At 53.1% G+C, this 21995-nt stretch overlaps 8 protein-coding genes across 8 annotated transcripts; 3 read left to right on the top strand and 5 right to left on the bottom strand.

Annotated features, from left to right (window-relative positions):
- Positions 1-16: 16 nt before the first annotated feature.
- Positions 17-836, bottom strand: EI97DRAFT_380691 (SGNH hydrolase; the record flags this gene model as incomplete). Its single annotated transcript, XM_033795773.1, has 2 exons — positions 17-316; positions 402-836. The coding sequence occupies 2 exons, from the start codon at positions 834-836 to the stop codon at positions 17-19; spliced, it is 735 nt and encodes a 244-aa protein (XP_033652484.1).
- A 1318-nt stretch (positions 837-2154) lies between these two features.
- EI97DRAFT_459894 (RNI-like protein) lies at positions 2155-5901 on the bottom strand (the record flags this gene model as incomplete). The annotated part of the gene is made up of 4 exons (XM_033801051.1): positions 2155-2775; positions 2954-3054; positions 3143-3182; positions 3862-5901. The coding sequence occupies 4 exons, from the start codon at positions 5899-5901 to the stop codon at positions 2155-2157; spliced, it is 2802 nt and encodes a 933-aa protein (XP_033652483.1).
- A 1529-nt stretch (positions 5902-7430) lies between these two features.
- EI97DRAFT_401575 (uncharacterized protein) lies at positions 7431-10089 on the bottom strand (the record flags this gene model as incomplete). Its single annotated transcript, XM_033796467.1, has 2 exons — positions 7677-10089; positions 7431-7634 (listed from the first exon to the last, which is right to left on the bottom strand). Coding segments are annotated over exons 1-2 (2328 nt in total), but the record flags the coding sequence as incomplete, so codon positions are not given.
- A 182-nt stretch (positions 10090-10271) lies between these two features.
- EI97DRAFT_443797 (MAGE-domain-containing protein) lies at positions 10272-11403 on the bottom strand (the record flags this gene model as incomplete). The annotated part of the gene is made up of 4 exons (XM_033799858.1): positions 10272-10867; positions 10918-11046; positions 11077-11311; positions 11374-11403. The coding sequence occupies 4 exons, from the start codon at positions 11401-11403 to the stop codon at positions 10272-10274; spliced, it is 990 nt and encodes a 329-aa protein (XP_033652481.1).
- A 208-nt stretch (positions 11404-11611) lies between these two features.
- Positions 11612-13392, top strand: EI97DRAFT_434847 (uncharacterized protein). The gene has a single exon (XM_033798729.1). The coding sequence runs from the start codon at positions 11688-11690 to the stop codon at positions 13107-13109; it is 1422 nt and encodes a 473-aa protein (XP_033652480.1). The 5' UTR covers positions 11612-11687; the 3' UTR covers positions 13110-13392.
- An 810-nt stretch (positions 13393-14202) lies between these two features.
- EI97DRAFT_380376 (TPR-like protein) lies at positions 14203-16518 on the bottom strand (the record flags this gene model as incomplete). The annotated part of the gene is made up of 4 exons (XM_033795756.1): positions 14203-14375; positions 14435-14553; positions 14605-15766; positions 15903-16518. The coding sequence occupies 4 exons, from the start codon at positions 16516-16518 to the stop codon at positions 14203-14205; spliced, it is 2070 nt and encodes a 689-aa protein (XP_033652479.1).
- Positions 16519-17906: 1388 nt separating this feature from the next.
- On the top strand, positions 17907-18455 carry EI97DRAFT_459889 (uncharacterized protein; the record flags this gene model as incomplete). The annotated part of the gene is made up of 2 exons (XM_033801050.1): positions 17907-17968; positions 18032-18455. The coding sequence occupies 2 exons, from the start codon at positions 17907-17909 to the stop codon at positions 18453-18455; spliced, it is 486 nt and encodes a 161-aa protein (XP_033652478.1).
- Positions 18456-20992: 2537 nt separating this feature from the next.
- EI97DRAFT_94183 (yippee-like protein) lies at positions 20993-21896 on the top strand. The gene is made up of 2 exons (XM_033803225.1): positions 20993-21227; positions 21311-21896. The coding sequence occupies exons 1-2, from the start codon at positions 21126-21128 to the stop codon at positions 21542-21544; spliced, it is 336 nt and encodes a 111-aa protein (XP_033652477.1). The 5' UTR covers positions 20993-21125; the 3' UTR covers positions 21545-21896.
- Positions 21897-21995: the final 99 nt, after the last annotated feature.

Below are 21995 nucleotides of genomic sequence, written 5' to 3'. Positions count from 1 at the left end.
TTCCCAAACACATCCTCTACGCAATAAACTTAACACCAGTCGCAGGCATCGCAGCACCAGCCTTATCCGCCTTGGCCGCCTCAAAAGCCTTGATCAGCGCAGGATACCACACATTCATCATCTTGGTGTCGCCCGAATCGTTGGGATGGACGCTGTCGCGATTATCGGCCGTGCCGGAGTATCCGGTGTATTGGTCGACGACCCAGATGGGCGATTCGGTCTTGTTCAGGCCCTGCGCCCAGCCGGGGATGGCCCGGTTGAGTTCTTGGACTTTGGTGTTGTAGTTGCCGAAGCCGAGGGGGATGATTTGTGCGACCTGGAGCAGAGGTGTGAGTTTGACATTTTGCCCATATGGGGTGGGGGGAAACGAGCTTGAGGTATAGGCAGCGAGGGGTACTCACCACAATCTTCATCCGAGGGTTGTGCGTCCTCATCGTACCAACCAACTTCGTGAAGGCAGCTATGATATCATTAACAGCCTTGTTTTGCTGCACAATATCGTTCGTTCCCAAATGCATGGTAATGACATCGGCCGGATTTTGCTTGAGCCAGCCATCCAACTGATTCTGGTTGGCGATGTTGATGGCCAGGTAACCAGAGTGGCCTTCATTGTCGCGGTCGTATTTGTTGTCCCGACAGTTGTTCTCGGTGCGGCCGGACCCGACGAAGTTCACCGACGCCCATTCCGTGGATTGCAGCTTGTTCCAGAGCTTGGAGCGCCAGCAAACAATCTCGGTGATGGAATCGCCGAATGGCATATAGCGAAGGGTGGTGTTCTGTTGTGCCGCAGCCGCTGCAACGAACAGGGACACTGAAAGCGTTTTGAACGAAACCATCTTGGGAATGGGCTTTGAATTTTCCACCGGCTTCGTTTTGGGTGAAGGGTGGGTTATTCCACAACTCCTGTTCTCTTAACTTTATACTGTTTTTGCAAATGCGATGTTCGGATATGGTTCGGAACGGCGCGAGGTCGAGTGGAAGGAGCGCATTGAAGTCAACCACTGACAAGCCGGGGATGAATAACGGATAGATGAGTTTCATATGCTATGAGCACGTGTGGTTCATTGTTCCAATCCCGAAGCGCCACCCTTGGAATGGTAACTCTCGTTTTTAAAGTTGCTGGACCTGTCCTTGGAATGTCAACGTGCCAAACCTGGCTAAATGTATACACATGGCCTATCCAAGCATCGGCAATCTAAGACCGATATATAACCCTGTCAAAAGGCATCTATAAGGAGGGGTCTGACCGCCCGCACCAAGTTTCATTGGAGGGTGAGTGAGGCTCCTGGTTCCGCATAGAAGGGAACTCTTTCGATGCCGGAAAACGTATTTCCCTATGAATACTAGTTGCATAACCGTGTCCAGTCGGGGAAACGAAGTAGCGAATCACACTTGTGTCGGAATACGGCGTCCGTCCCGATCTGGGGGACCCTGAGAGTTGGAGACGAGGACTGCAGTTGTCGCTGAAAGTGCGGGGTAGAATTGGAGAAGGGCTTTTCCATCACTCGCCCCGTACGCAACTATCTCCCCGATTTTCTGCAGAAAATGTGCTAGATGCCGGTCTGTCACTGAAGCCAGGCGTACACATCCTTTCGTCCTTTTGCCTCGTGTATAACCTCCAGACTCTTTCGAAACGATGTCAGATTGCATCGCCATGTTGCCGGTTCAATGGTATTTCATCACGGGCTTCCGAGCCAAGTCCGAGAGCCCAGCTGTACCAGACAAGAACGCGTAGTTGCAGGTAGCCTAGGAGACCACCGATGATCATCCGGTACCAAAGCGCTCATTTAGTTGGAATTTCCGTTTGACCGATGTCTAGGGAAGTGCCATGTTCATTTGAAGGTCGAAGGTGGCCATGAGAGATCGACTAATAAATGCCGTTACAACATGGAGAAGATCACTCATTTGGGATTCTCAAAGCCCTCGTCGCGGATACGAATTCCCAAGAGAACCGTTGATGTGAGTGTTTTTGTATGTTGCTGCGGCGTTGATGAGGTCAACATATGTAGTCCTGATCAGGTCGACGCCGATGGGAAACGGGGAGGACGATCCGATCCTCGGGCCATCTCTTGCATCCCGCCGATCAGGGCGGGACAGCCTACCGTATCGCAGAACTTCCACGCCAGCAAGTTTCTTTTGAAATATTCAATCGCTTCATCGCGTTCCCAGTCCACCAAAGACCTTGCTAGCGGCAGAGCTGACCTTCAACACATCCCTATAAGTCAAACTGATCCTGGTACCACGATGATTCTGGCCCCCAGCATTCTCGAATGGCGTCCGATCACCCAAGAACTCCCAGTTGGCAACCGTCTCTGCGCTCAAGCCTTGGTCGACTTCGATGGGAGAGATCCCGTGCAGCAAATCCGCGTACGCTGCTCCGGTAGTGATTAGCAGCGACCGTGGTTCCTGGAGTATGCGCGTGGGAAGGTTGTACGACGATATATCAAGACCTTGGGATTCCAGCTTTTCTTTCTTCCACGCAAGTTCGAGACAGATTGCCGCTCCGAGGCTGACGGTTGCTACCACTGACGCATACGCACTACCATCCTCATGCATCATGATCCCTTCTCCTTTCTTGTACTCATTGATGAGGACATGATTCGGTTTCTTGTGCGGAGTATGATCGAATATTCCAAGTTCACTGAAACGGTCGACGATGGGGTCCAAGAGATAAGATGGCAACGGAGCCGCAAGGAGTGTATTCGTTTTGGTGAGCGTCGATGGATGTGCTTGTAGGCGCCGGTGAGAGAGAGTCACCCATCTCTGGGCAGGAATCTGAACGTAGTCAGAGGGTTTGGGGGGATCACGGATATGGTGTTGAGCTGTATAACAAGGGTCACATGTGGGGTGATGTGGGGCAGGGAACTTGATAAGTATAACCAAGAGACATAAAGCAAAGATCCATAACAGGAAGAAACTCAAAAGGAAACTGTGCAATATATGGAATACAGACCTTTACCAAGATGGATGCCTCCTCTTCGGCAGTAATGAAGTTGGGGATGTAGTACATATCTGGAGGTAAGGACCGTAATCTGAAAGCATCCATCAACGAAGCTGGCTGTGGGTCAGTCGTGGGCGTCATCCTTTCTCAGAGCCGAATAGAGATTTCGGAAATATTTGTGATGCGGATGTTGAAGGTTACTTGCACCGGTCCGCTTGATGACTGGAAGTCGCTGTTGTGGCTAAGAGCTTAGTCAGCATTGTTTCCGTCACCTAGATCACGTGTCGCCATTCCAACCTGGAGAATTCCACGCTTGATAAGGTGTTGGGCTACTTTAGACTATTCTTTTTTCCCTGAGACAATCCTAAAGCGCTTCCAGGTAGGAGCGGTGATTCACGTGGCCATATCCCTACACGTGCAACCTTGGAACAGGTGCGACCCCATAATCGGAATCGAGGGCTGAACGAGATCACAGTTAGACTTCTACTCAAAGCGAGAATCTTGCACCTTGAAGTTGAGGAAGCTTTGAATACAAATAGACAAGTGGAAACAAGATGATGATTGCTCTCTCCAAGACATCAATCAGCGTTCCAATCACTCTGCTCAACGCCAACAGTATTCCACAGACAGGTACCGGCCCTTCTCCACAATCAAAAGAGACACTTGAGGGAATGATGTTGTATGCAACGCCACGTGGCAATGAAACTTTATATACCCATGACCCTCTATACCCTAGAAACCAGAAGATTGATTGCAACACAATGCCGAGCCCAACAAAGAAAACGAAAAAGGAAAGAAGAAAAGAAGAAAAGGTAGACGAATCCAGTCATCTACTAAATTCGATGTTGAAGCCCATGGATCGCAGTTCACATCACCATGCAACCGCTTGGGACGGTTCGAGCTCTTCGGCGCCGTCCTACACCACCTGCTCCCGCAGCTCCACCGTCTTCCTCATTCTGGTACATCTCTTGCGCTTCGCGAGCTCTCCTGCGCCGCCGTCTTGTACCCGATCCGTTTACTCCCGCTTCCTCGTTCAGGATCATAAACTTTGCCCACCCCTTCTGCAGACGGTTGGCTGCTTCAATATCCCCACGCAGGACTCTTTTCGTGTGTTCCTCAACGGTCGGTTGCCAGTTATAGAAGCACTTGAGTCCGATGATCTGGTGGGGATACGTCGGTGCTGTGCCATCTGCGCTTGCCGCAAGTCGGGCAATCTCCTCATTACGATAGAGGACCTCGCGAATGCCGGACCAAGTGACGTTGGGGCAGTCGTAGACCACCATCTTCAATCCAATATGCAGACTTCCAGATTCAGAACGGGCTTTAGCGGCACGGTTGCGCTTCCTCATCACGGACGCGGCTTCAGCCAGTACCAGGTCCGAGGTCCGAGAGTTGTCCAACTCGAGCGAAGCGATACTCGTGCACCCTTTCAGGATAGCGAGTATACCAAGGTCGCCCAGATTTTCGCAGTATGAAATGCAAAGATGCTGGAGATATGGAGCGCAAGGCGACGTTGAGAGTGTCTTGAGGGCTTCGTTTGTTAGATGCTCGAGCTCTTCAAGCTCCAAATGGGTTAGAACTGGGCAACTGGGCAGGAGCTCAGTCAAAACTTCGTCAGTGAGACTGTGGCATTTGGAAAGCTGGAGTCCTTCAAGATTCGGTACGTTCCCGACCAGGCTGCGCACGCCTGCGTCAGAAATCCCACGGCATCGCGTCAAATCGAGGTGCTTTAACCGACGTGGAGGCACAATGGGACGTCCAGTAAGGACGTCAACCTCGCTGTTGACACCCTCTACTAGAGCTGTCAGTGATTCGTCGCTCAGACTGTCGCAGTTCATGAGTACAAGTCGCTCCAGCGTATTCCTCTTGAAAAGCTCATTCATCAAGTCGACGTCATCGAATCCCCTCACTTCGCCAGCCCGAAGATCTTTCAAGTTGGGACATCCTTCTACCACTTTCTTGAGTCCGCGAGTATCGATGTTGTGACACCAAGAGACATTCAAATGCTCCACACGGGGGCAATGTTCTCCAATGATGGTCATGCCTGTGTTCGTCGCTCCAGCCAAGCCCGAAAGATTGATGCTCACAAGCCGCGAATTCTGCAGAAGGAAGGAGTGTATAGCTGTACGGTCAATTCGGCATCCCTCCAAAGACAAGTTCTCCAAGTTCTTGCATGCGTCGTTGAATCCATCCCGGTACCAATTTTTGTACAATTGGACACAGCCTCGAAGATTCAAATGCCGCACAAATGGTCCAGCGGAGGTAATGATGTTAACGAGAGACTCTGCGGGAATATCCCGATAAAATTCACTCGTGTCGAGTGAGCGCCATAGCTGACCGTCAAAGCACATGGCATGCCATGACTTTGATACCGCAGAGAGGCGGACGATCTCTTTCGGTGGGAGATGCCGAAGGATGTACATTCGAATTTCCATGGGCAAGTCCCGCCAGAAGTTGAAGTTTGGTCTGCGCTCAGGTTTCTTCTTCAGCGGCTGGGAGAAGTAGTCACCCTCTGCTTCAGCGCCATTTCGAGACCAGGGTCGCAGGTCCGAGGGAAGCGGTATCGATGATGGTCCGTTCGGAGTAACTGTCCTTAGGCGAGGTTTATCATCAAAGACGGGACTAGGGCCCGGTGTATTTGCTACAGACGTGGGTGCCGTAGAGTATCCAGCCGACAGCTCAGAAGGGTACGAGTAGGAATAAGAGGAGCCTCCCGAAGTTAGCGAGACACAGGATATTGATGCCTTGCCGCCGCTTCTCAGACTCTGCGACCGTGGCCTTGTAATTCCTATCAGACTCTGAGAGGAACCCATCCGTTGTATACTGTTGAGGATGCGATGACGGGTCTTGAGGGGCGGGCGTTCGGAAGTGACGGGCTCGCCGGGGGCGTCGATACGGTCGTCAGAGGCCATTTCGAGCGGCGTTTCCTCTACAACGGAGTCGATGGATGAGGACTCCATGGCTGGAGGGGTTTATGAAGTGTCGAGGAAGGGCGAGGCCAGCAGCTGAGAGCGTTCTAATTGTGGCTCATTGGCCCATCGGCGAGAGTCGTCGCGCGGGGGAGGCAGGCTAAGGGTTGGGAGGGGTAAGCCCGAACAGTGGCTTTCCTCCTCTTCTCCGTACTATAAAAAGGAATACAAAGGAGGGTTCGCTTGTAAGAGCTGCACAAAGCAGAGCGCAGCGCAATGAAGGCTAAGCGGTTGGTTTCATGATCCCATGGTCCGAGGTTGCATGAATGAATCCATGGATGGATAACGACCCTGCAGTGGGCCCTTTATCTTTATCGAACGAATCCGGGCGTTATCGATAAGCTGCGCAGGTGGAGGGAACTGCACCCTCCACGTGCCTGTCTCCACAGTCTGGCACACGACACGATGCCACCAACATGACCATGTCGTTTGACCCGTACATGGGCTCTTTGAGCGCAGGTAGGCTTCATGGTGTGTTCATAGAGGGCAAGTGTTGCTGTCCTCCTGTCTTTAGTGGTGTAGGTGTCGCCGTTACTATTAGCCACAGTTATTCAATAGTGTTACCACCCTCAGGCTAGGTTATTAACGTTGGAAATAACAGTAACACTAGCTCTTCATAATGTAGAGAGCCATCTTCAACCGCTAACTGCCCAGTTAGCACAAAGTACCGCGCTAAGCATAGAGTAGCTACGCTACAGCGATTTCCCTACACCGTCGCAGGCAAGCTCTCCTGCCCCTGTGTAGTTTGTGTTATTTAAGATTAGCTTTACATGAAAACTGCATTGCTTGTAACAGTCCTTATCAACAAGATCCTTCCTATATAAACACGTTAGGAATCTAATACGCATCGCCTGTCGTACACACCTAAACGGCCGTTCGCTTTGAACTAGCAAACCCGAACACTATCGCAATGCTCTGTGAATCTCTATAGCCTTGCTACGTCTTTGTAGATACCAACGTAGAAAGTATTACGAACACATTTAGCGAATACAGGATGCCTTGGGTGTTGATTAAGCTACCTAAGCTAGTCGTGGTTTGTCTTTGGCATCGCCCCGCCATCACACCTTCTAAACATTGAAGTACCACACCCAACCATAACAATCCACCTGCTCAATCTCAATTAAAAAGTACCTAGGTATACAGCTATGCTCGCTCAATGCGCCAGGTGAAGAAGAAGTGACCCAATCGATGACCTTGCAACCCTGAGCTCAATCCATATACGCCCTACCCTTTCCTATCTCGTTCCGCTAGGAGATTTGATTTCTATCGCCAATCCTAAAAGAACGGTACGTAAGGTTGATGGGAGATCCAGCGCCTTCTGATGATGCTGGCCTGGCACTCTATACAGTGAAATGTGAAGCTATCGATGCTGTGATGGGCTTCGCCCCTCTCCAGGTATTCGAAAAGCTCACAGGACCTGATATTAGGCATATCGGCCAGTCCGGTATTCCTGGCCTGTACTGATAAAGCGCACCCAACCCTGCGCCTTAAGGAGAGCTCAGAACTCATGCCACCCCAACCCCCTGGGCCCCTCTCAACTCCTTCTCCATATCATCCTTCCTCGCCCTCCTCCTCCCCCTTTCCCTGACTGCCTTTTCACTCTTTTCACACTCCCGAATCGCTTCCACCACTTCAAGTTCCTCGAACCGCGCATCCTGGAGATTCAACTTCTGCCACTGCGGATGCTTGGCACAGCGTTTCCTCAGGCAGACGACATCTTTCCTCTCCTCGATCCCGCCGTCCACCCCCGTTCCATTCACTTTCACATCCCCATTCGCGTCCTCCTCCTCCACAGAGGCAAGTTGCTCATCACTCGGCGCCAACGTATTAAACTTGAACGCCGCCCTCCCTACTCGACTACTCCTCCACCTCGCAAACTCGGGGTCTGACCAACTCAGCCGAGCGTCGTACCCACAGAACTCCTTAACCTTGATCTTTTCTCTCTCTGCTAACCGCGAAGCTTGCTCACGCGCCATGCTGACGAATTTCTCGCGATCTTTCATGACGTCCAGTTTGAGTTTGAGTTGGTCCTTTTCTCGGCGCAGGGCGTTGAGGTGCTCACGTTCGGAGGGCGTGAAGAGAATGTCTTCGTTTTCCGCGTCGCCGTCGAAGCCTGCTTGGGGAGGGGACGCGGTATGAGGAGGGGAGAGGACGCCGGAACCTAACCGCTTGAAGGCTTCAACGTCTTTGCTTGCAACGACGAGCGCTTTGAGATCTTTCGCCCGGATGACGCCACCCAGGGGAATAGGTTCCTCGTCCTCGCCATCAGATGCACGACTTTGCGTCTCTCCATCCTTCGCCCCTTTCTTCTTCGCCTTCTTTGTACCTGAAACCTTCTTCCCCGCCCCTGCCGTCCTCTCCAACTGCTCCTGGAAAAACTTTACCCCGCATTCATCAGAGCAGTACTTGCTTTCTTGTCCTTTCGTCAGTCGCGCAGGCTTCCTGCACCCTTCTCTCCGGCACATGGGCTTCCACGTCGTTTCTCCCCTCCCAGCAGCCTCGCAATTCGGACAGATGAATTTGTCCACCAGGTCCTCGTCCGACTGTACCATATCCACGCACGAACCGTGGAACCAGTCGTCGCAACCGCCATCACAGCCGATCATCCACCTATGATTATCGGGTTTGCGGCAAATGCAGTATAGAGCGGTGTCATCAGACGAGCCCTGCTCCTCCTCATCATCTGAAGCATGAGCTGGAGAGGAACGTGCGTATTCGGGCGCAGGCGAGGATCCCGCCGGAGTACTGCCCTTCCTCCCGCTTTTTGGTTTTGCTCGAGATGTAGGTGTCCCGGACCGTGCTTTCGATTCCGACTCGGTGGCATCTAGCTTGCGCCTCTTCGGAGCGGGTTTCTTTAACGCGGCGGTTCCTTTCTTCTTGATAGCGGAGGCACCCGGTGCAGGGCGTTTTTTCGAGGGCGCAGGAGCGGGTTTCGCTTCCACTGTGCTCTCAGTCGCGGTGACCGACTTCTTTGTACGAAGACCTAGATCGTTCTGCTTCAATGCTTCTATAGTCTTCAGTGTCTCTTGGTCCACACCATTCGTCGTGATAGATGGTCGTTTCTCTGTTGATAGGCAAGAGAGTGAGTTTCGCCGTTCTGGCGCAATACCACTCGGTGTACCAGACGGCTCGTCTTTGATAACAGGCAATGGCGATGGTTCAGTCTGTTCTTGCTTCAGAGCAGCATCGGTTGAGAGATGAAGTGGCGTCTGCCCTGCCGACTCCGCCTTGCGGATCTGCTTCGTCGTGGGCTCGTCGCGCACAAAGGCTGGTTCGCGATTCTGTGTTCTGTCCAAACCGGGTTCACCGTCTTGCACCGACTGTGACACATCTGTCCCATACTTTGTTTGTGAATGTCCCTCGAATGACACGGTCGTTCCATAGATGCCTGATGCATGTTGCGGCTCGTCGAGCGTAGCGCCACTATGATTATGGATGGGCGCAAGAACCACCTCAGGAGACGGCACGTTTATCAGCGACGACCTACGTCTGTGCTCCTCCGGCGACCTCGGGTCATGATGATACTGGTGTAGTGTGGGAGAGTGCGACTGGGCCTGTTCGATGGGCGGGGAGGGCTCGACAGGTGCGATGTATGACCCAAAACTGCTTGTGCGTCGCGCTCGAGGAAGTGGATGTGAAAAGGCGGTAGGAGAGGGTAGCCCGCGGCTGAAAACAGGGACATATTGGAGGTCTGGCGCACCCGAAGTTGCGAGCGCAGTGAGAGCGGCGGCAGCTTCGTACGTGGTGGCGGGGTAGGACGAAATCTGCTGTTCGGTAGGGGGAGATTCGTGGGAAGCTGATGAAAAGGACGAGCGTCGTTGGTCGGCGGGTGCAGGCCCGTGGTTAAGTAGAGAGTTGATGCTGGCCATGCTTGTATCGAGTTTCGGCATCCGCGCCGTGGGGTTCAAGGATGGAGAGGGGAAGACAACGCTGGGAGGAGTTATGAATGATTGGATTGCAGAACCCGCATGGCGAGGGAGATGTGGGAGCGTGGGTGGAAGCGCGGTTGTGGAGGCGGCTTGAAGAGAAAGGCGGCTCGCGAGTGAAGCAACGATTGCTTGGCGGCCGGCGCAAGTGGGGACTCGAAGTTGACGGTGAGAGCGATGCACAGCTGTTGCCCGTGTAATTGAGGGAACAACTGTGACAACTTGCTAGCAAGCTGTGCGCATTTGATGCATAATCGCCATCACAGAGAGAGCTACATTTGCCGTCGCGCTGACGAATTGCGGGCAGATTTATTTGCACTCGCCGGAAAATTGTCCACCCTGATCCACGCTCCAACAGCTTCCCGAGGAGACTATGGCAAGCTTCCAATCGTCTGCTGGTTTTTCAAGAGCTTTATCCCTTCGCTACCTGCTCCATTAATCGTCCTCGTCCTCGTCCTCGTCGCGTCTCCTTCCCGGTCGCCCTACACCTCTGCGCACACCATTCTGCGCTTGTGGGGTTGCATCTCCATCGACTGTGCTCTCCCGTTGCTGCGACCTGCCTCCTTCAGCGAATCCCAAGCTTCGACTGATCCGCTGTTCCAGGTCTTCTATTGAAGACCCGCTGTATACCGTCCGAACCATGTTCGCCACGGCGTCCTCGCCCACCTCAACTTTACCCCGGGGTCCTACATAGTAGTCCACCACCTCATCACCAGAGGTATCCTTGACTCGAACGATATATCCCTCCTTGACCATCCTTTTCAGGATTTCTTCCGTGCTGTCCACCGGTGTGTTGTGATGTGCGTTCATGCGTTTTAAGAACCTGTCGAGCTTCCCTTCCGACAATGTGCCGCCTGAGAGTGATATGAGGGCTATGACCATGGTATAGAGACCGACGTAGGCGCTCTCGAGCTCGGAGTTGGGTATCCGTGGCGGTGGTATTATCTCTGGCGCGCGGAAGGCTTCTGGGAGGACGTTGCGTAGCACCCATTGGTTGCTTGTTTTGGATTGTGATTCCGACGCGGCGGCCGCTGAACTGCATATTAGGGACTAGCAGGGGAAACCTGATTTCCGTCCTTACCGCGCTTCTGCCTGATCGTCGTCTTCTCCTTATTCGGGAGTTCGACCATCTCCATCCCAAAGGTATCAAGGAGTTGGCTATTGGCGGCGTCGAAGACCTGCCTGAACTGTCGCGAATGAGCTCCAAGGACTACGATTATTAGTGCCTTCGGTCACGGACGTAGACTTCGTTCTTGAGCACCTTTTTGAGCTACATCCTGCCTCTTAATCGGTATTCGCGCGTACTCGCAAGCAAGCGCATACCGCACCAAGCTCTTTGCTAGCTGAGCGGTACTGCCAGAAGCGTGGCCACCATATTCCTCTTCACCATCTTCAGCATCTGCTGATCTATCGGGATACTGCTCACGGGCGCCACTGCGTTGTTGCGAAGGTGTGGGGATATCGTCGTCGACCGGCTACAATAGTCAGTCAGAATAGTCAGTCATTGGGACAGCACAGGCGTCCAGTCCAGACTCACTGCACGCCGTTTCCTGGAAGCCAATGACATTGCCGAGGGCGGTTTTGATTGCTGGGTATACAGAATTCTGGGTGAGAGTAAACAATGTAAGACAAGGGTCCAGTGTGTTCTCAGACATTCGCACTGGAAGGTGGGGAAGTCGCGTCGCGTAGTCAGGGCGCTCGGCCCGCAGTTGCAGTAAATAACTACCGGCTTGGCGTTCGTGGGCCAAGAACGTGTCTTATTGACCTCCTGTCATCTTCACCTTCACCGCGCCGGATATCAAAGTGGTATCAAATCCCAACAATCCTCAACTACTTGCCCATGAACCAATCATGATCTCCGCACGCTTGGGAGGCGCCCGTCGGCCCCTCCTCCGCACCCTCAACCTCAATGCGCCATCACCTCGTCGGAACTTCCGCCTACCTTCAGACCCGCCTCCAAAGACCCGCGTAGAACCCGAATCCCGCCTGGCCAAGTCCTTCCGCGAAGGTACCTTGGGCGTCGATGTCGACGCCATCAACCTGCACCGGGCACAAGCCGTGCGGCGGCACAAAGTCCTGCAGCGGAGAAAGAAGCTCATCTTCCTAGCATTCTGCTCATTCATAGCGCCGTTTATCCTATCGCGGGTGTTTTGGCCGCATGTGTATGAAGAAAGAGATCGGAAGAGGAAGCAAGATTTGGAGGAGGCGGAGAAGAAGATTGCGGCGGGGGAAGTGCCGAAGAGTAGAGGCGTGATTGACCTGATATGGCCGAAGCCCGTCAACAATGACAGTAGCCGCGTTGCCGCGGAAGAGTTTCAGGGAAAGAAAGTGGTGGTTGCCCCCGGGGATAAGATCATTGCGGCTCCTAAGGACGCGGAGCATCCGACGGCGACCGATGCGGAGGCGGTGGAGCTAGTCGAGACGGGCACGTCGTATGTGCCATATTTCCCGAGGACAATCGAAATCCCTACGTCTTCCGGACCCGGGGGAGTTGAATCGAAGGCAGAGTATACATTGCTGGGGCTAGGTGTGCGGAAGGTGTCATTTCTGCGTGTCCAGGTTTATGTTGTTGGGCTTTACGTTAAGACGTCCTCGCTCAGCACTCTGCAAAACCATCTCATCAACACGGTAAACCCCAATGCCTCTGCACTGATCCCGGGCGAGAAGGACGACTTGCGTCAAGCATTGCTCGATGCCAACAGGAGTAACGAGATTTGGGAATCGATCTTGACCCAACGCGGAGCAAATGGCGTGGAAATGGCTCTCCGCATTGTCCCAACGAGGGGCACAGATTTCAACCACCTCCGCGACGGTCTGATGCGCGGTATCATGTCGCGGACCGACGAGGTTTCGCGGAGACAGGCGGAGCTGCGACGGCAGCAGGCCGCCGAATCCAAGACGATTGCCCCGCCGACACCGGTCCAGGAGAGTGAGTTCTCCGACGAGAACTTCGGGCTCGCGATGAAGGATTTCAAGGCTCTGTTCGGTGGGAGAGGAAGTGCGCCGAAGGGCTCTGTGCTTCTCCTCACCCGGGACAGGTACGGTGCGTTGGAGATGCTGTACCAGCCACTGAAGAAGACGAATAAGGGCGAGAAGCTTGGGGAGCTGTCGCGGCTGGGTTCGGTTTACGACGCTCGGCTGAGCCGGCTACTGTGGCTGCTGTATCTGGGCGGGCAGAATGTGAGCTCTGAGGAAGCGAGGAAGAGTATCGTTGATGGGTGTATTGGGCTGGTGGAGAGGCCTGTGGGCACCGTGGAGGCCATGGTGCAGTAGTTTGGGTGTTCTGATGTGACGAGAGGGTGTACAGTGGATCTTGTATTTTAGATGAGGAGTATGGAACTGGTCAGCGGATTGGACTCTCCAAGAGACTTGGGTACCGCTCGGCGGTTTATTTTGATCTTTTCATCAATGCTTGACACAACGGAATCTCATTTTGTGTATATATGCCCAAGGATGACAATGGGCTCGGCGTGATCTTTCCTACCTAGGTATGCAATCCCCAAATTCCCACTTCTCACTACGCCGCGACCTTAGTTATGTGTACATTATCAAAACGATCCCGATGTACTGAGAAGAGGCAGAGACCTCGTGAGCTATCTCAAGGAATCGCGGATCCTCTCAGAAAATTCCCGTGGCACGCACTGTAAACCATGCTCAATGGATTTCATACGTGCTTATTACTATACTCGACGCGCCTCAACTTCCCAATTTCTTTATCCCACCTCAAGGCTGTTCTTACTGTAGCTTAAGACCCCATTGAACGGGTGAATGAATTCTAAACCTACCCTGCTTTAGGTGACAAGCCAGCACATCAACAAGAATGCATTCCACAGTATTTATCTCCCGCCTCATCACCAATATCGTCTATTCTTCTTCTGATAACCGTACGCTATACATCGACGGAAAGAAAAAACGCCAGTTTATGCCGGAGAAAAGCAGAAACAGGGATGCAGGTGATGCACGTAGAAGCCACCATACGCCCAATGACCCTCGAGATGAGAAACGCTGACGATACTGCTGCTGCCAAAGCTGCCGCTGCTGCTGTGCCGCCGACACTGCGCCTGCATCTCTTCCCTCCAGCAGACAATCTCTGCAGGGACGCGGGGCGGAATCTATACCGTGGAGAGCTCGCGCTGGACCTCCTCGTACTTCCGGAAACGCGAAATCTGGGTTGGAGAAAGGGGAATAAATGAGACGGTAGAAATGGCGACTCAGCTCTCCTCCTTTTCCTCCATCGACGCTCGTCACTCGGACCAACCCGGCCTGCAAAACCCCCGAGGCAGCAGTGGAGAGCAGCAGCTCACACCCGAGTAAAGCGGGCCGAAACGCTCCTCAAATCCAAAAGGAGACGACTTCCGCCTCTTTTCTAGAACGGGAAACCGCCCTGGTATTGACGACCCCCAGCACCACCAGGCATACCGCCCATGCCGCCCATGCCACCGAACGGGTGGCCTCCGCCGGTGGAGAAGGAGAAGCCGCCTCCACCAGGACGACCACCGCCCATGCCTCCGCCGCCCATGCCGCCGAACATATTGAACACTGTAGACCATCATGTCAGCGATGGGCTGAAGTGAACTGGGATGTTTGGTACAACTTACGCATTTCAGGGTCGATCTGGACGCCGCCGCCCATACCTCCCATGCCGCCAAAGCCACCGCCGCTGAACATTTCGCTGGGGTCAATGAGATCTTCGCCGGAATCGTAGCGCGCGCGTTTCCTACATCTGTTAGAAAGATGTCAATCTTGAAAAGGACGAGATAGAACGTACTGAGGATCGCTCAATGTCTCATTCGCCTCCTGAATCTCCTTGAACCTCTCCGCCGCCTGGTCATCATCCGGATTCTTGTCCGGATGATGCACAATCGCCAATTTCCTGTACGCCTTCTTGATGTCTTGCTCCGTTGCATCCTTGCTGATGCCGAGAATCTTGTAGTAATCCTTGCGCTTGCTCTTCTTGAGTTCGAGCTCTGCATTGCGGATCTCCTTGGCGATGCCGGGCTCCGAGGGATTAGCTTCCTGGATGGCTTTGTACTCCCGCACAGCTTCCTCCCAGTTTCCTGACTCGCCGAGAGCTTTGGCGCGCGTCTTGCGGGCCTTTGTGTATCCTGGGTCGAGCTCGAGCGCCTTGTCGCAGTCAGCGATGGCCTGGGTCCAATTTTGTAGGCGGGTGTGGCAGAGGGCGCGGTTCTGGAGGATCTTGGAGTTTGTGTTCTTGTTGGAGGGGTCGATTTCGAGTGCGGTGGTGTAGGTGTCGATGGCTTCTTGGTAGCGGCCGGCTTTAAATGCCGCGTTTCCGGCCTCCTTCGTGCGATCGAGTTTCTGTACCATGCGGAGGTACTTGACTGCGTCTTTGAAGTCCGGGTCGCAGTTCAGAGCTTGCCTAAAGTGCTGAATGGCTTTCTCGTTCTCGCCCTGCCCGTACAGGGCACGGCCGCGTAGTACCAGGGCCTCCGGATCCTGGCTGTTGCTCCGTAGTAGGGACATGGCGACATTCTGGGCCTCTCCGAGCGCATTCATGTTGCCCATCTTGAGATGTGCCTCTCCTCGGAGGAGCATCCATTTCCTTGGCCGCTCGACACCAACACCTAGCCCCTTCTCAGCCTCATTGAGAGCATGTATCACCATCGAGCCGGCTCCGCCATTGGCGCATATCTCCTGTGCTTGCTGCAAATGCTTCTTCATGTTCAGCGCCGGTTGCTTATCCTTTGCCGTGCATGGAGGGTCAATCGAATCGAATACTGCGAGCGCCTCATCCGGCCTCCCCAAGCTAGTGTATAGCCTCCCTAACCGCAGTAGGATCTTCATGTTACCGGGCTCGAGCTCATCGGCCGTCTTGCAGTCTTCCAATGCCTCGACAAATCGGTTCGCGGACATGAGGGCAGCGGCGCGGTTGGAGTAGTATGTGGCATTTTTAGGGTCGGCTTCGATAGCTGCAGAAAGTTGGTTAGCTCGGAAAAATCATTGGGGTGAAGCGTGCGGAATGTTGCAAGCACGGTCTTGTGCCAGGCAGCACCCGTCTCGCCAAAGGAGATGGATGCGGCTTCGAGAAGGAATGGCAATGCCCACCTTTTGTGTACTCCTTGATCGCCTGTGCATAGTCCTTGATCTTGAAAAACTTGTTCCCCGCTGCCTTGTACGATTCGGCGTCTATGGTCGGGGCCTGTGCAGGCGGCGAGGCGGCCTCGGGAGTGGCGGCATAATTGGCTGACTGCGGCGGGGGACTCGTGGTGTAGCGATGGGGCGGAGGAGCAGGGCGGGCGTCCTGGTAATCGCCATTTGTAGCGGCGGTGCCGTTGGGCGTAGTCTTAGTGTTGCTGGGCGAGGTAGTGGTTTCCCTGTCGATGTCCATGGGCTCGGGGGTGGCCTGGTCGTGATTGTTCATCTGCGACATGGCGGAAGAGGAGAGCCTCCGCAGCTCGTCGGGAGGGAGGTTGAGCGGGTGGGAGTCGCGGTCGTACTTGGAGGAGCGGCGAGAAGAGTAGGAAGATGAGCGGCGGTCGCGATCCTTGAGGCGGTTGTGAGATTTCTTGTCCGGGGATGAGGGAGGGGTTCCTGGGTTATTGTGCTGCGACGGCGAGCCGGGGTGCAACGAGGGAGTCTCTGGCGGGTTCTTGGACGGCGACGACGAGGAGGAGGATGACGACTTCTTGGAGGATTTACCAAAGAGCGAAGGTAACACCATGGAGAAGGAAGAGTCAAGAGGGTCGGCCAAAAAGGCGTAGAGTGGTGTAACTCTGCAAAAAGCTAGTGTCTTTTCGCCGGTGCTGCTTGGAGCGAAGACGGACCGAAAAAAATACAATAATGGAGGGAAAGCTGGGATTTGGGAGCAGGATAGCTGGGCAGGGTGCTAGAAGCTTCCAGGGTACCGTACCAGCCTTCTGCGATTCTGCGAGTGTCCGGGCGGAGGATATTCTCGCGTGCTGCCGACCCTCCCGCTGTGGCTGACGTTTGGGGGGAGATTGGGGGGGATTGTGAATCGGGAAGCCTGGAGGTTTTCGACGCTCTTTGTATGGCTGCTGGTTCTGCTGGTTCTATGCGGTGGTGAAGGTCCCTTCTATATTAGTAAATAACTTTGCTTCTTCCGCGACTTCCAAACTTCCTGATACTGTGTACCAAAAAGGATTCATCGAAACCTATATTAAACAGTGCGCATCTGATTCTTTCCGTGGAGCATCTCCTCGACCGTCATATTTCCTTTTTCCCCAACCTCCAGCCGTCTCTTACCTTTGCGTGCCGCCGTGGATCAGAAAGTACGCTGTCCAATCCCATTCGAGCGAGGCTGGAGCGTTGAGAGGAGCAACAGCAGAACAACACACACTGCAGATCATCTATCTACTATGCGCTCCCTCTCATCTTGATTTGCTGTCATTCAACATGGTCGTTTCTCGCCGGTTGAATTTGTGCGGTTCTCTCGTCTCTTCCTCAGGCCCCAGCCTCCTCTCTGCGAGCCCTGGCGTGCAGCACTTGGGCGTGCAGAAGGCGCATGACGAGCAGCAAAGTCCATGTCCCGTCGTCACTGTCACTTGGACGGAGTGCACGAAAAAATCCCAATCATTTTCAATTCCAATTCGCTTCTTCTTTGCCATGCATGCTACCTCTTGGAGGTTTTCATCAGGGCCATGCACATGCTCACTGGCATCCTTAGCAAACTCTGACCCTCCACCACCCGACTGAGCAGACAACGCATCTAAAATCAATACTCCGCATCCATCATGACTGCTGGAGAACCCTGTGTCTCGATAACTTCCAGGACCCCCTCACCGACATAGCCATTACACCCGCAAGCCCCTGCGTGGTGGTCAGCAACACGGAGACAGTAGTTAACCTCGTCATCCTTCCGTCAAGATTCTACCACTCAGATCGTCGCCGACGGCTTGCCTGCTTCCAGATGTCAGATCTACGTATTGGACTCAATTTAAAATCTGCTCAACGGCTGAGGAATCGAATGCACAACGATAACATGTTTTCGCAGGGACAGCGACTGACAAGGACTGAATATCAAAGGCACCATGTCCGCATATTTTATCCCACCATTCACCCTCTTCTCGCCTGCGATCAACCCTAATGACAATGTCTCCTCCATCCATCTACCACGTTCTGTCTGGAGCATGGATTCTCCTCAACAACACAGTGTAGGCGGCTCCTCTCCGCCTGCCATGCAATATCGTCCTTGAAGCTAACCTGCGCCCTTCCAGCCGATATGACAACGGCACCGAGGGGCCTTCTACAGGGCCTACGGGCCCTCATGACATCGGCTTCCTCCACTACACCAGCACCGGCTACATGGCCGCCAACTTCATGTCGAGCGTCCCGGAACACCGCCCCCTCAACATCAGCTGGCCCCGCAAAGAGACAGACCGGGACATCGACTGGGCCCAGATCGGCCTCCACACATTCACCTACGCTGGACCCTACTCCGTCAATCCGTGGAATGAGACCCACGGGAATCTAACCCATGGCCCGCTGGTGTATGCGGGTATGCCGTACATGGTGGGGACGAAGCAGTCGAGGAATTACACGCTGCTGGAGCGAGGCGACATGTTGCGGGTGACTGCGCGGCAGGACAGTAACAATTCGACGGGCAGACTCATCTTTCGACGAGGGAAAAGGACTAATTGAGAGTGCCTGGAAGGCGAAGGAGAATGCAGCGGAAGTGTAATGACTGCACCTGCTCATGCTATCTTCGTTATCGTAATATTCACCCCATCGTGGGTGGTTTTTCTTGAGGGGGTCATCTACAGGCTTTTTCCTCACCTCAGGGTGCCATCTGTGTGTGCCAATTGTTGGAGATAGTCAATCTATTTTAAGGGAGATAGATATCGGAGGTTTATGTTTGAAAGTTTGTTGAAGCTCCACGTGAGAGGCGGCCAATAAGGTAGGTTAACTAACGTGTTTCACCACTCACCGGCGAACACCAGTCACCGGCGTGCCCCACCAAAATCAAGACGCGCCTTCAATTCAAACAACCATGGCATCAACACACAACGTTCAGAACCTTCAAAAAGAAGGTAGATTAGATCTTTCAAAAAAGTCTATTCAAGATAATCTTGTTTCAAGTGTTTATAAAGCAGCAAAACTGTACGACGTCCCTGAAACCACTCTTCAGCGTCGCATCCAGGGCTCAGTGCCAATCACGATCAAACGCCAAAAAACGAAAGTTACAGCCTTCAGAGGAGCAGATACTCATTCAATGGATCCTAGACCTCGACCGATGTGGATTTCCACCTCAGATTATCGACATACGACGAATGGCAGACCATTTACTCATGGTGTGTGGCCAGAATCCTCCTCTCCCACCCATCGGCAAGAACTGGGTATGCCGCTTTGTCAACAACTAGCCAGACCTACAGACAAAATGGAATAGGAAATTCCATTCTCAATACGTGAAATGTGAAGATTGAGACACGTTTCGTGAATGATACGTGCTTGTAGATGAGACGCGTCAGATATATGACATACTTGATGAAGATACCTGGAATTTTGATGAGACTGGATTCATGATGGGTATGTCTGTGATATCGAAAGTCATTACAAGCTCTGATACTGTAGGCTGAGCCATTCTCATACAACCAGGCAATCGCGAATGGGCGACGGCGATTGAGTGCATCAATGTGATCGGATAGGTGATCCCGCCCTTCATCATCCTTGCAGGAAAGCTCCACCAGTCAGGCTGGTATCGAGGCCGACCTGGTGACTGGATGCTCGCTGTAAGTGACAATGGCTGGATAACAGATGAACTGGGATTCGAATGGATTAAGCACTTTGACAATTGTACAAAGTCCTGTATGAAGGGAGTCTACCAGCTACTCATACTTGATGGCCATGGTAGCCACGCAATGCCTGAATTCGACCAATACTGTACAGAAAACAAGATTAAAATGATCTGTATACCATCACATACGTCACATCATCTCCAGCCGTTTGACGTGAGCTGCTACTCTCCTCTAAAGGTCTTGTATGGTCATGAGGTTCAAGAGCTCGCCCATTATGGAGTCTACCATATTGATAAGGAAGACTTCCTGGAAATATATACTAAGGTGCGACCATCTGTCTTTACAGATCAGAATATCAGAAGTGGATTTCTTGCTATGGGTCTAGTGCTGTACGACCCTGAGCATATCATATCGTCGCTTCTGATCATGAAGACTCCGACTCCACCAGGTACTGTAGATGGACCGGCACCTCAATGGACTTCAGAAATGCCACATACTACTGCCCAGCTAGAGTAGCAGGCAAGGCTCATATGGGACATCCTTCAGCGCCAGTCACAGAGCCCTACTAGCCAAGCAATCAATCAACTTGTTAAAGGATGCCAGATAGCGATGCATTCTGCTGCCATACTTGCAAAGGAAAATTCGGAGCTTCGTATGGCAAATCAACATCGAAAGCAGAAGCAGCAACACCGCCGAAGGTATATCGCCCATGGAGGCGCTCTACAGACTGGGCAGGCCCAGCTCACGGTTGCGGAGTTGGAAAATGTGGAGCAGGAGGCCGACCAGAACTGGGCTGGTCAGACGCGACAGCGAGCACCACCAACATGCTCCAATTGCCATATCCAAGGCCATACAAGGCGTCAATGTACTAGTATCTCAAGAAGCTCCTAAGCATAATTTTATTTGAATATACTTTGTTGTGGTGGAGTAGTCATACGAAGACGCATCTTGATTTTGGTGGGGCACGCCGGTGACTGGTGTTCGCCGGTGAGTGGTGAAACACATTATGGGAAGAAGCTTAGTCAGCAGAGCACTTGATGCCGACACCTTCCCGCCGGTTGCCGACATGTACCCCGCCCCGTCATCAAGGCACCAGCTCTCTCACCAGGCAGACTAACACATACTGCTTCACCACAGTGGAAACATTATCAGAGCCAATCCCAAGACAATTCATACTGTGCTTACTCTCTTGCGCTCATTTTCCGCTGCAGCTCCCCCTTTCCAACCAGTATCATCACCTCGGAGAAAGGCGCCTAAACCGAGAACTAAGTATAGGAACCCTGGGGCAATCGGCCTACGTTAAACGCCTGACAATCGGTCCTGTAGGTCACCGCGGTCACGTCCGGTGGTGTCACTCTTATCTACTTCAAACGGGGTTTCGTACCCTAGCTCACAACGTAGGGTCAAGACGGTTCTGTACTAGAGCCAGTCCACCTATCCGCACCAAGTCAAGTTTCCGAGACTACGAGCAAAAGAGATTCTGCCGGAAGACTGCGTACCAGGTGCTCTTCAACATCCATTCTACCAACCTATTGTTCTCTGTCCCAGGTTCTCAAGCCAATCCATAAGGTCCGCCATGGGGTTGACTTACAACCACTATCTCGAGTCCGACAACAAAATCTACGGCTGCAAACTATGCAAAACGCACCTGGCTCTCCATGACGACATCATTAGCAGGGTGAATGACTTCCCCACCTCCTCTTCACGCCTCCAACACATGGCAATACGAGAACAAGGCTGACATGGCAGTGCCCCTCATAGAATTTCCGCGGCCAGCACGGTAGAGCCTACTTGTTCGACTGCGTGATCAACGTCAACGAGTCGGAGCCTACGGAGCGGAACATGACGACAGGCAGGCACATTGTGCGTGATATAACTTGCCGACAGTGCAAAGAGACGGTCGGGTGGAAGTACGACAAGGCGTATGAGCAGCACGAGAAGTATAAGGAGGGCAAGTTCATTCTCGAAGCGGAACTTCTCTGCCAGGTGAAGTAGTCTTGGAGCGGGTTTTGGGAGTGTAGTGGTAGGCGTTCATGGCGGTCATGACTTCCGTTTGGGATACGCGGTGGGCTTTTGTCTTCATCTGGCGTCTGGGGTTCGGAGTGCTTTGGATATTTTCACTCTCGGTCTATGGGGGGTATGCACCGGCCCTCACAGCCTTCACAGCGCTCACGGCAAACTCGGGAATGATTTCAGATGGATCGCTGAGGGGACTCTTCAGAGCTGCTTTCGACAAGCACAGTAGTTCACAATGGCATCCCTGTAACGCTACAAGGCTGCTTCTTCCAAGAGGCTCCCGGGCCGGGAGGGCGCACACTCTGGGTTCCGATTCACAGTGGAAAGCTGGAGTGGTCGTCTAGCTTGATCACATCACCCCGCATGAACCTCGGCGCGGGGAACCTTGAAAGGCTGCAGAGCTAGAAACGCCGCGGACGACAAATGATGA

Source organism: Westerdykella ornata (assembly GCF_010094085.1).
Source record: "Westerdykella ornata strain CBS 379.55 unplaced genomic scaffold EI97scaffold_17, whole genome shotgun sequence".
Taxonomy (NCBI): Eukaryota; Fungi; Ascomycota; class Dothideomycetes; order Pleosporales; family Sporormiaceae; genus Westerdykella; species Westerdykella ornata.
This window is presented reverse-complemented; position numbering and strand designations above follow the sequence as displayed.